General features: G+C 39.3%; 1 protein-coding gene across 1 annotated transcript; it reads left to right on the forward strand.

Moving 5' to 3' along the window:
- Positions 1 to 432: 432 nt before the first annotated feature.
- Positions 433 to 4,437, forward strand: LOC121317576 (myristoylated alanine-rich C-kinase substrate-like). Its single transcript, XM_041253662.1, has 2 exons — positions 433 to 808; positions 2,429 to 4,437. The coding sequence occupies exons 1-2, from the start codon at positions 710 to 712 to the stop codon at positions 3,227 to 3,229; spliced, it is 900 nt and encodes a 299-aa protein (XP_041109596.1). The 5' UTR covers positions 433 to 709; the 3' UTR covers positions 3,230 to 4,437.
- Positions 4,438 to 10,824: the final 6,387 nt, after the last annotated feature.

Consider the following 10,824-nt stretch of genomic DNA (forward strand, 5'->3'; position numbering starts at 1 on the left):
GGGCTGGTCTCAATATACAATTAGTCTATGATTGAATCCAGTCTTATAAACAAAGCATGATTCTAGCTTCAACTAAACCACTCAAATTCAATTTTGCCTTTTGCAGAATAGGTATAGGAATGGGGTTAAAAAAAAACAAAAAAACTTGGGCACACTAATACAAAATAAAAAGCTTTTCTGACATTAATCAATCAATCAGATTAAGATATTTCGTCTATACACATGTCCACTGATTTTTAAAAAAAATTAAATTCGTTAATTCAAGAAAGAACTAGCTGGGGCTGGTTGATGTTTCCAGATTTGTAACAATCTGCAAGCTCCATTGTTCGCTCGCATTTGAAGCCTCGCCCCATTGGTGTGTGTGTGAGTTTCTTGATTGGCTGGAATTAGGTGCGGGTGTCGTCATCGCTCGGAAAGCCCATTCATCTGTGCATTTGGGCGTTGGACTCTGCATCTTATTAGCAACAAGGGAGATTTCTCCATTTTCCACCCTGTCTACAGCAACAAACCTGGGATTTTTATTACTTCTCTCAACTTCGCGGGCGGTTTTTTTGTGAGAAATACCAATTTTGTGCATTTTATCAAGACTGAGATTACTTGCAGAGTAAACTTTTCAAAGAAGATCTTTCTACATTTCTTGTATATAAGTAAGACACCGAAGTCTTTGTTCTCTTTTGGATCGGTTCAGTTTCTTTGTTGGACAGAAAGCATGGGAGCGCAATTCTCCAAGACCGCTGCAAAAGGCGAAACCGCTGCTGAAATACCGGGAGAAGCCGCTGCTGCCTCCCCTTCAAAGACAAACGGACAGGTAAACCACATTTCAATTTTAAACAGGGTGTTTTTAATGCACATTGAAGGAATTTTTGCAACGATGCGCACTGAGCGTTTTTGCTGGGTACCTTATCCAGATCCATTCGGCGCGTCGTGAAAGTGCCACAAAAAAGATAAAACAAAGGTGTTTACCTCTTTGTAAAACGAATAGCAATGTTGGAATTTTATTTTTATATAGGTATTAACATTTGGCAGGGTCTTAACAATGTAGAGGAAAGCCTTAAATAATCTATCCACCCCTGTTTGCAATGTATAGTAATTTTGTGAACCCGCATTTTTAAAAATGTTTTGTATTTGAATGTGTTCTGTGATACACGTGTATTGTGTTCACCATAATGTTGAATATCTGCAGTTAATTCTGTTTTTTCATGATAAACGGTAGAGTTGTGTGTGGCGTGGTCCCTAATGTGAGCGCCTCTCCAAATAGCGCTTTGTCTGAAATGATGCTGGAGCTAACAAAGGCATGATGTAGCTTTGGATGCCAGTCTCAGGATTATCATTGCAAATACGAATCACTATAACAAGTAACAACATAATTGGTCAACCTTGTTAATCACAAACCTGGTCGAAGCTGGTTTCCATCACGGTTTTCACCAACTCATTTTATACTGTTGTGGTAAAATCAGGAGGGTTATTGTAATTGCAGACTTTAAAAAAAAAAAAAAAAAATTGCTGTGGTAAATGTATAGTACTTTTGCAAAAAATCGCTACCATGGTCGTTCAAAGATTAGCGTGTGAAATTTTAAATTGGTAGTTATCACAGTGCGAGTGTCATGTTTAGATACATTTCAAAAGATGTTGACGGGGAGGGGAAAATCGGACTATATAATTGTTGCATTAATTTAGTAAATGCTGAAATTACACGGTTTGCTAGTCTTGCTACCACGCCTTTGTTCTAGATCGGCTACATTTTTACAATGGTGTATTTAGGCATCTTTAGTGACATTTTTTTTTTAAAGGGTTAAAATTTTGAAACACTTCAAAAAGTAGGCTTATGGTGTATAGTGTTAAAATATACTATTTGCACGTTTTTGATGCTGAGCAGCCGATTTGATGTGGCTCTCGTTAGAGCCGTATATACAGCGCTCTCGTTAGAGCCGTATATACAGCGCCGGCTCTCGTTGTATACCATCGCCCCCCAGTGGAGAAATGTAGCTATAGCAGATTTTCGTTTCATGGTTCCCACGAAATCATTTCTGCTGTCTGGAATAGGGAAGGATCTGATTTCCCCATGCCTGTATGTATTTATTGATTACAGATTTCTGTTTCTTGTTGGATAGTGAAACACCCCCACACCTGTTCTAAATTGTGGATGGTTCATTTTATTTTGAGGGATGGAGGGTGAGCTAGCCCCTTGTTCTAGTCTGACACCTTTTTGTGGGAGTTTTTTTTCTTTTTTTGGTCTAGTGAAAATGAAGGCTGTTTAGAGAAACACATGCTTTATTTTGAATAAAGTGGTCTGGTGCTGCCCCCTGTAATTCATAGAGGTTTTACTTTTTTTTTGCAGAACAATGCTGCTTGATCTAAAGGTTACATCCATTAAATGAGATTTGTAGTGGGTGAGGAATTAAATATGTAATGTTTTTCTTTTGTTTAGGAAAATGGCCATGTGAAAGTAAATGGTGACACCTCTGCAGCAGAAGCTGGGAAGGAGGAGGCTCAGGCAAATGGAAGTGCCCCAGCTGAGGACAATCCCAAAGAGGAGGAAGAAAAAACTGAGGCAGCTGCTGCTGCCGACAAGGAAAGCACCGAGGGAGACAAGGAGAATGCAGAGGCAGCCTCTCCCGCTGAAGGAGAGGGTTCTTCCAAGGCAGAGGATGGGGCCACACCCTCGACCAGCAGCGAAACCCCCAAAAAGAAAAAGAAGCGCTTCTCCTTCAAGAAGTCCTTTAAACTCAGCGGCTTCTCCTTCAAGAAGAACAAAAAGGAGACCGGCGAGGGGGCTGAGAATGAAGGGGCAACTGCCTCCACAGAGGAGGCAAAGGACGAGGCAGCTGTGGCACCAGAGGCCACCAGTACAGAGGAAAGCAAGCCTGCCCAGGAGGAGGCTGCACCTGCTGCCCCTTCCACCAGCACAGAGGAGACAAAGGAGGCCAGCTCTACACAAGAGGCCAAATCTGAAGAGACCCCATCAGCAAAGCCTGCTGTGGAGGTGACCCAAGCAGTGACTGCCCCTGCAGCTGAAGAGCCAAAACCAGCAGAGGAGAAGCCAGCACCAGCAGCAGAGGAGAAGCCAGCACCAGCAGCAGAGAAACCAGCAGAGGCAGCTCCTGCCCCTGAAGCAAAGTCCACTGAACAGGGAGCACCAAAAGCAGAAGAGCCCGCCCCCACACCTGCCACACAAGAAGCTCCTTCTGAGTCCAGCTCTGAGGCCCCAGCTGCTGCTGCTGCAGAGTAGAGCTTGAACCCCCACAGAAAAGAGGGGGAAAAAAAGATAATCTGAACTTTTCTTCCCTGCTTGTTTGTTTGGAGTGGTGCCAGGTACTGGTTTTGGAGAACTTGTCTACAACCAGGGATATTTTTAAAGGTGTGTGGTGTTTGTGGTTTTTTTTTTTTTTTTTTGTTTTGTTTTTGTTGTTTTTCCCCACACAAATCCCATGTCATTTCAATATTACCATTCCAACTGGCAGTGAAGTCCACGGCTTAAAAAAAAAAAAAAAATTTGCAACACTTTTTTTGCATCAGTATTAATGTGTTTTGCATATGTTTTGCTTTTTTTTTTCTGAAAATGTAAACTTGTCAATATATGGACATGCCTGTGGTATGAAGGAGATGATTGGTTGTTTATGGGGTATCAAACTTAAAATGAAGTGATGGGGAGCCACAATTAAGTGGCGCTGTGCCTAAATGTGCCACAGATGTTAATTGGTCTTTAAGAAAATGAAGAGTCTGTGTGAGAAGTGTACCATAAGGTTTATAACACTAAGTCATTTTTTACTACAATAAAATCAGTTCCCAGATGAAATAGTTTTAGCAAGTCCTAGGATCTCTTCTCTCCTTTCTTTCTCTCTCTCTCTCTCTCTCCTTTCTCTCATTAGCTGTACCAGTCGGTGATTTAAGTAGAAATACAAGTTGTATAGGCTTTATTGTTTATTGCTGGCTTCATGATCTTTAATAAAGTGTAAGTATGTATTACCAGCAGGGTGTTTTTAACTGTGATTATTGTATAAATGAAATCTTGATATCAAGAAGCACATGAAGTTTGCAGCTCTTTTTCCACCCTGCTTATTTTTGTAAAATAATAAACAAGTCATCCTGGAAGACCTTTTAAAAACCATTTTAAACTCAAAGCTGTGATAAGTGGAATGGTTCCTGTTTATATACTGTGGTATGTTTTTGATTACAGCAGACAATGTTTTTTTTTTTTTTTTTTTTTTGGTCTGATGATTTAAGGGGAAATCTGATGCAATGTTTGTGCAGCATCTTGTCTATCAGTTCTTTTTCTTTGTAAATACTGGAGAAGCTTTGACCAATTTGACTTAGAAATGGAATGTAAGTTTGCTTACAAAAAAAATTGCTATTAAACTCCTCTGCTAAAGGTGTTCTGATTTTCTGTGAGCACATGAAAAGCGAAAAATAAATGTGAATAAAATTTGACAATGACAAGCTTGGCCTCCATTCTTGTTTAATTGAATGCACATAACTTGAGCTAGAACATGACCTAGCTACTAGAAATATTCTCTTCCAGAACTAGTTAAATGTAACAATTACATCAGAACATACAGTAAGGGGAGCGGGTGGGTGGAGGAAAATAAAGGGTTCCGGTCACGTAGGATTACATTCATAGGAAGTTAGCTTTAGTTTAAAACCTTGTCTAATGTATTTAAATGTTATCATACTTCATAACACATATAGCTCAGCAAACATTTGAACAGCTTGAAGTGGTCTGGGCTAAATCCCAGATACCAAACTGAATTCTCTAAAATACATTTTCCGTCTAGCAGCAGAAATGGTTACGAAGGTAGGAATTGATTTTCAAGGACAGAACCCACTTCCCAGGTTGTAAATGTTTCCTTTTAGCCTCGGAGACAAGCATTGTGTCTATTTAATCTATACCCATGCAGCGACCCTTACTGAGTGTCCTGCCATCTGCAACTAAACAAATAAACAAACTTGATCAGTAATGATACTCTGCAATTGACCATATGTAATCCACAAGTAACACCCATTCTGCTTACAATAGTTATATATTTAATTAGTGCCTATAGTAAGTATTCACCCCCCTTGGACATTTTCACAGTTTGTTGTGTTACAACCTGAAATCTTGATGCATTTTAATATTGTGGGTTTTTTTTGATTTACACAGCCTACTTAGCACTTTGAAGAGGCAAGATAATTTTTATTGTGGAACAACAGTAAATGGAAAAAACAAACTGAAATGTCTTGGTTAGATAAGTATTCACCCCCCTGAGTCAATACTTGGTAGAACCACCTTTGGCAGCAATTACAGCTGTGAGTCTTTTGGGGTAAGTCTACCAGATTTACACATCTGGATCGTGCAATATTTGCCCATTCTTGGCAAAACCGTTCAAGCTCTGTCAAGTTGGATGGGGATCATTGGTGGACAGCAATCTTCAAGTCTTGCCATAGATTCTCGGTCAGATTCAAGTCCAGGCTTTGACTGGGCCACTCTAGGACATTCACATTAGTTTTTTTTAAGCCACACCGGTGTCGCTTCGGCTGTGTTCTTGGGATCATTGTTCTGCCTGTTTTTAGTTTCAACCATTTTGCCCTCTACCCTGATAGCTTCCCAGTCCCTGCTGATGAAAGCATCACCATAGCATGATTCTGCCACCACCAAGCTTCACAGTTTCGATGGTGTTATCTGGACGATGTGCTGTGATGGGTTTGCTCCAGACATTGCTTTGCATTTAGGCCAAATAGTTCAATTTTTGTTTCATCGGATCACAGAATCTTTTGCCACATCTTTTCAAATTCCAAGCAGGATTTTACATGGGTTTTTTTCAGAAATGGCTTCCTTCTCATCACTCTTGTCTACAGGCCAGATATGTGGAGTACCTGAGCTATTGTTGACATATGGACAGTTTATCTCAGCCGTGGAACGCTGTAGGTCTTTCAGAGTTGTCATTGGCCTCTTGATGGCTTCTCTGACCAATGCCCTTCTTACCCGGCTGCTCAGTTTGGGAGGACGGCCTGCTCTAAGCAGATTCCGGGTGGTGCCGTATACCTTCCACTTCTTAATGATCGGCTTGACTGTGCTCCAAGGGATATTCAACGCCTTTGAAATCTTTTTATACTGCCCCTCCCTCACACAGACAGGTGTATTTAATCTGAAATCGTGTGAATCACTTTTATTGCACTCAGATGGACCCCATTTTACTTATTCTGTGAATGCTGAAGGTAATTGGTTAAACCAGAGTTTATTTAGGAGTGTCATAGCAAAGGGGGTGAATACTTATGAAGACCTTTCAGGTTTCTGTTTTTAATTGATTTGTTTTTTCACCCCCCCATTTTTTCACACATTGAAAGTGTTGAGTAGATTGTGTAAATCAAAGGGAAAAAAAAACATTTAAATGCATCAAGATTTCAGGTTGTAACACAACAAACTCTGAAAACATCCAAGGGGGGGTGAATACTTCCTATAGGCCCTGTATATATATATATTATATATATATATATATATATATATATATATATATATATATATATATATATATATATTATATGTTAAGAATACATTGAAAATATTTCTACATGAAATTTGTATCATTGAATGAATTACAATAAGTTTCTTTTAATATTTTCATTATGTAGGCTTACACATAATAAACCTGATTCATATCTAGTTGAGGTATTTAAGGGAAATGTATTGAATGTAATTTATTTTATATTGCAATTTTAATGTAATTCAAATAATCCTAAATATAAACAAAACAGTATTCCATAGTAGGGAGTACAATACCCATTCGGAATTATTTGTAAATCATTTAATCAAAAAAACAATATCCTTAAAAGACAGCATGAGTCATTTAAAAAACACTGGATGCTTTTTTACTTAAATGATCCAATTGCTTTATTACATAATTACTTGACTCCTATGTCTCCCTTATCAGAGACTTGTGATCTTATGGCTAATACTTTACCTGGTTCAACATGTGGTAATGTCTTTTAAAACATGACACTGTTCACAATGACTGACAATGTGCAGATACTGGGGGCACTGTTTGATCATATTGAATGTTTTTGTGCTTCTTTTACTGGTCACAAACCATTTAAGCAAAGGTAACAAGAAACCCCAATTGAATCTATAATGTTTTGTAGTGAATTAATTGAAAGGAATATTTCATCTGCATTTGACATGGGTGGGGTGCATCATTTTTCACACATCAGTTAACAGCTGGTTGGACCCCCTCTAGCAGCGATGACATACGCTTCTGATAACCTTGCCCATGTCTTCCTGCAGCAACAAGACCAGCTCTTGGATGTTGCTGAGAGTGTAATGTTGGGCTCACAGGTGTCTACCCAGGGTGTCCCAGATGTGTTCTATAGCATTTAGGTCAGGGGACATCGAAGGCCATGGTAAACAATTGATTTGGTGCTGCTGGAGGAAATTAGTCTGATGAAAGTAATCCTGTAAAGTTCAGGATTACTTTCAAAATCTCCTGCTTGCCTACAAGGCCCTTCATCACACAGGTCCAGAGTATCTGTCCAACCTGCTAACCCTCTATGTTCCTGCATGCAAGCTGAGGTCCTCTGACTCTGGCTTGCTTGTTATACCCAAGCAAAAGTGCACCACACTCAGAAAGCACGCTTTTAGCTTCATGGCCCCAACTCTCTGGAACTATGTCCCAGGCTTAATGCATGTAGCTCCCACAATCACTCACTTCAAATCAACTCTCAAGACCCACTTTCTCTTGCTTTCAATGCTCTTTAAGCCTGGTATCTGTTATTAGCTGCTGTCTAAATTGCTATTTCAGGTTTTTCCCTCCCATCTTATTCGTATGATTTTGTGTGACACACGCATTCACAATGTTTAGAATTCACATCCTAGCCTTTTATTTAATGTATTTGCATTTTTTTTTACTATGCCCTCTGTTTCACTGTGTTTAATGTATTATGCATTTGTTCCTCACTATCTTGTAAAGCGCTTTGTAATGGTAGACCACTATAAAAGGCGCTATATAAAATAATTATTGATTGATTGATGATGAATTGTCATCGGAAGTGGAATGTAGGGGCGTCATGCATAATAATCAAGGCTGTGTAGATGATTTCTGATTGTCTGGGTTGAAATATTGTAGCCAGCATCTTGACCGAGTTCAGTTGCATTTCTAGTGCAATTTCTAAGGGCTAAATTGATTATTCTGCCATTGGTCATTTTTGGCTGCTGACTTCAAGGTCTGTCTGTCTATACTTTGCCCTCAATCTGCTGACCATAGATTGCACAATGCTCAGTGTCTGGGCAACAACAGCTTGCCCAGTGCCCATTTCCAACATGATGACAGTCACGTTCTAACTATACTGATTCACTCAACACAAACTTGCTTACATGTACTACCATTCTTCTACTGCCACGTGTCTCCTTAGATTTCTATATAAGGCAACCCAGCACCCTCTAGGGCATGGGTCTCCAACACTGCTCCTGGAGAGCCCCAATCCAGCAGGTTTTATTGGTGTCTTTACATCATCAATGGCTAAAGATCTGGGACATGCTCACTTTGATTAATTAAGCCAATAATTGGTTCAATTAAGTAACTGAGAGCTCATTGAAATGAAAACCATAAGACCCTGTAGCTGTCCTCTGCTCAGAGGCTCATGCAAAGGGCACGTTAATAGAATTGCAATTCTTTAAATCTCCCCCTTAAAAAAACAATCTGGTTGTTTTAATTAGCCTAACTGTCTCAAGAAGTTGTGTTTTTCTATTATTATTATTATTATTATTATTATTATTATTATTTAATTCAACCTAAATTAAACCTTTTAACCAACTAGTATTAACTACAGTATTTTACTCAACCTATTTCTTTTTGCCAGGTCAAAACAAGGGTAGACTGCCTTGCTTTGTAGAATATTAGACAAGGTGCTATTTTGCCTCATGTGATCTGAACTCTTGAAATCTCACTAGCTTCCTTACAACTCTACCAGACCGAGTTGTCCCATTTCTGGTTTCCTCAGATGCATTCTCCGTTGTTGGAATCTCTTTTGCTTGAGGTTTCTCTTCTTCAATTGGCTGTGTTTTTTCCTCAACAGGAGTTGGTTGCTCTTCTGGAATTTCAGGCTCAGCTTTGATATGTCACCTATTCCTTCTTTATTCTACTTTCTCTGTCTCTACTAGGCAGGATCTTGGTGAAGAATGTTTCTTCTTAACTACAGTGGGGCTTTTCCATCCGTTTTCTCCATCAGGTTTAATGTGCACCAAATCACCTGGTTATAGTTCTGGCAATGGCATGGTTGAATGTCATTTGTTGTAAAAATAAGAATATGTTTAATTTGCCGCCTTGTCTGCTTCAACCACCTTTTTCAGATTTGGGCCTTTTGTGCTGGACTTACACAAGTTGCTTTTATTTGGGTAGCTCTGGAGTGTCAAGAAAGGATATTCCTGTATCAATTTTCTTGGCTGCCTGTACTGCCCTCTTAGTCTTTCCATTTGCTTGGGGAAAATGCAGGCTGGTGGTTATATGTTGGAAGTCAACACATAACCACCAGAATGATTGGAAATCGCTGGCCGTGAACTGTGGCCCATTATCTGTAATTAACTGCTCTGGAATGCCAACTCCTCAACTTTGCTATAACTTATTTGCTGGTTGTGCCTGAAATGTGCATTATTTCTATGAACCTTGAGAAATAGTGCACGATTGCTAAGTAGTGATGTTGTCTGTGATCGAAGAGATCTGCTGCTAGCTTCTGCCATGGTCTATCAGGTAAGGATGTTGTAATTGATGGCTCCTTGTGTTGTGTTGGTCGGTTAATTCTGCAAAGCATGCAAGATATCACCTTATTGTTCATCTCTATTCCTGTAATTGGCTACCACACTGTCTGATAGGATCGCTCCCACCATTTTGTGAGTCCCTGACATCCCTTGTGGATCTTATCCAGTATGTCTTCCCTGAGCCAGCAATTCTCTCCATAAGCCAGCAATCCTTTCAACTTGCTGAGCTTCCCTTGAGCAGCAAGACATTTTTTGTAGTTGCACATCTGCAGTTGTGGCGTCCTGTATTTGCTGAAGCTTTCCACTACTCTTCTATTGAGTCAACAAGAGCCTGTAGCTCATGTTCAAGATCAGGATTTCCATCGCTTCTCACTGGACTCCTAGACAGTGTGTCAGCTATAATGTATTCCACAGTGGGGTCGAACTTCATTAACCTGGCCTTGTGCCATCTTCATCGATTCTCTGTCCTAAGAAATCCAGTTGTCGTTGACGAAACATTTATCTCTGTTAAGTTAAAGACCTGGGGGCATATTACAGAAACATCCTAACTGCCAATCCTATCTTATCTTAGAGACAGGACGTCCCAAGTGTCAGTTTAGGTGAATTTGTTTTACAGAACAAGGATTCCTAACTAATTTTCCTATCTTAAGTTAAAATAAGAAATAATGTATTACAGAATGTTGCTAACTCATTTGTTTCCTAAGTTTTTTTTCCTAACATTTAGGACAAGGTGGCACTTGTCCTACCTTAAATTTGAAAAAGAAAATCCATAGCTTGTAATTGTAATTCTTCATTTATTTTGAGTAAAATGAGACAAAGAATACATGTAACAAGTGTATACTGCAAATTACAGATCTAAGCACTGTAACGGACATATTTATTGGGGTAGCCTAATTAAAAAATATTGCCTGCCAAAACACATGATCAGACATTTTGAAATACAACATGGATTTACAAACACATGCTAACTAGCTTTAGGCTCAGTGCGGTTGTTAATCGAGAAGCAAGCAATATCTGGTTAAAACATATTCATTTATTTTTGTAGCTATGCATTTATTTTATTTTTATTGTACCCAGTAAGCCTACCCTCAGTAAATGGGACA

The sequence above is a fragment of the Polyodon spathula genome, chromosome 6, assembly GCF_017654505.1.
Source record: "Polyodon spathula isolate WHYD16114869_AA chromosome 6, ASM1765450v1, whole genome shotgun sequence".
Taxonomy (NCBI): Eukaryota; Metazoa; Chordata; class Actinopteri; order Acipenseriformes; family Polyodontidae; genus Polyodon; species Polyodon spathula.

Excerpts from the sequence above, each read along its gene's own strand:
- LOC121317576 (XM_041253662.1), top strand. The coding sequence starts at position 710 with ATGGGAGCGCAATTCTCCAAGACCGCTGCAAAAGGCGAAACCGCTGCT. Across the intron at positions 809-2,428 it reads CTTCAAAGACAAACGGACAG|GAAAATGGCCATGTGAAAGT; the intron begins GTAAACCACATT and ends TCTTTTGTTTAG.